This window comes from Helobdella robusta, assembly GCF_000326865.2.
Source record: "Helobdella robusta unplaced genomic scaffold HELROscaffold_28, whole genome shotgun sequence".
Taxonomy (NCBI): domain Eukaryota; kingdom Metazoa; phylum Annelida; class Clitellata; order Rhynchobdellida; family Glossiphoniidae; genus Helobdella; species Helobdella robusta.
In genome coordinates, this window is record NW_008704435.1 from 2,112,273 (window position 1) to 2,114,236 (window position 1,964).

Below are 1,964 nucleotides of genomic sequence, written 5' to 3' on the forward strand. Positions count from 1 at the left end.
TAGTCATTTACAATATAACAAATAAAATAAAAAATATATACTATAAGTAGTTAACATGAATATCGAATCGAACCATATAATTAGAATATATCATATAATTACAGATATTTATTTTATTTACAAAACAACAAACATAGCAAACACGTACAGGATCTCAAAATTTTGACCGCTGCAGGCATTGCTGGCTTGAGATGCGGAGATGGAAGCAAGTCTCTCTGCTTCACGGAAATAAGACTGCATTCTGGCGTTTTTTGTCACAATTAACAACCTCACAACAAACAAATTTTCCTTTTTTTGACAGTTTGTCATGCAAAACCAATCACCTCTTCTTTGGTTGATTCTTTTTCTTCCAGTCTCTTTGTTTCTGGAAGTCCTCTTTGGAAAGGATTGCTGGCGGCATCTTGGCTTTTGCATGAAAACCTGACGGAAAAACGAATCCTTTGTTGATGTTTGGATTTTCAAACCTGACAGCTAACGCCTGGCTGCATTCAAATTTCTGTGTATCATCTCTGCAAATTGTTCCTGCAATGCCAATGGAAGTCAAAATTTTGTCGTTATCAAACATCTTCTTGTGTGCAAACAACCTGCTTGTTGGCTCCTTCGTTTCCTGTTTCTCAGATCCAAAAAATGTCATCGGGCTATCCGGCCATTTGTAATTTTTGAAATCCGAGGCAGGCGGTGCTTGGATGTACGGATAGTACCAGTCGGAACAGGGGCAGCCCTGGTAGTAGTAACGCAGAACCCAAGTCAACCCCATAACATATTTATGGACACGGTCGTTTTTGGGTTCTACGATATTACCACGCACATCTGCAATGGTCATCTTTCGGTTTTTGAAGATGTTGCTCTCCTTTTCAGCCAAACATCTGAACAGTAGATCCAGGTTCCTGTAGTTGATGAACCCATTGTTGTTGAGATGGCACCCTGTTCGTTCCAGTACTTTCTTGTACATTCCAATCATCCTGCTGATTGCCCCCTCCCAGATGTCCACGGACGGCAATCCTGGAAGGAAATCGTTGCCCAGCAAGGTTGTCAGCAGCACCCAGTCATCGATGCTCTTTTCCAGATCCTGTTTCAACAAATTAAACGATTTCAAATCATTAAACAAATATTCTCTCAAAATATTAATTTGAACTAAAACAAATTTACCATCCAAATCAGCAAAACTTCTTTCGTCATCCTTCAACTGCTTAAGAATGGTGAACATGGGCTCGTGTGTTGTGAGGCCCAGTATGATGGCATCAGCGTCCGCGCTGAACATACAATGTTTCATGTTCGCGTTGTATTGTGGTTGAACGCGCTGTCTCCCGATAAACTCCACGATCTTGTGCTCACCCTCACCTGGCACCTCTGCGTCTGATAGGATGACAGCCAATCCCTTCCAGCTCGGGTTGCTACTTACACGCGAGTCGATGTAACGACACAGCTCTTTCGACAATCCTGTCATGAAAAACATGTAGCTGGTGTGGTTATTGCTCTCTCGTGCTTGCACGCTTCCCGAGCCTTTTTCCAGCATCTCCTGCCTCTCTTTGTTGTTCTTCGCCCTGGGAGGCCTGCCATCAATGCTGATGAACAGTAGCTTCCTGGGCTTAACTATTGTCATCAGCTTGTCGACGTATTTGGCTATCTCCGCCATCAGGTCACTCTTGGTAGCAGGTGCGGGTTTGTTTGATGGATGTGAGCAGGTGTGAATGATGCCATTCATGTCCAGGTACAAGTTGTCGAAGCCCATGTTTACATTCGATGCAGGCAGTACCACCGACGGATACTTCTTGCTGACCCAGTTGAAAAAGCCTCCGATGCCCATTTTGTGTCAGGTATTTGCATGTAATCGCAAAATTTATTAACAGCACAATAAAAACTGTTTTTCAAATTTGTGTAGAACATGGTTCAGGTATTTATAGATGAAATTTCCTTCGTTGGAGTGGCAATCATTGTTAATTGCTCGCCGAGTCTTTTGTTGA

General features: G+C 42.6%; 1 protein-coding gene across 1 annotated transcript; it reads right to left on the bottom strand.

Moving 5' to 3' along the window:
- Window positions 1-1,183: 1,183 nt before the first annotated feature.
- Window positions 1,184-1,807, bottom strand: HELRODRAFT_80771 (hypothetical protein; the record flags this gene model as incomplete). The annotated part of the gene is made up of 1 exon (XM_009020634.1): window positions 1,184-1,807. A coding segment is annotated over one exon (624 nt), but the record flags the coding sequence as incomplete, so codon positions are not given.
- Window positions 1,808-1,964: the final 157 nt, after the last annotated feature.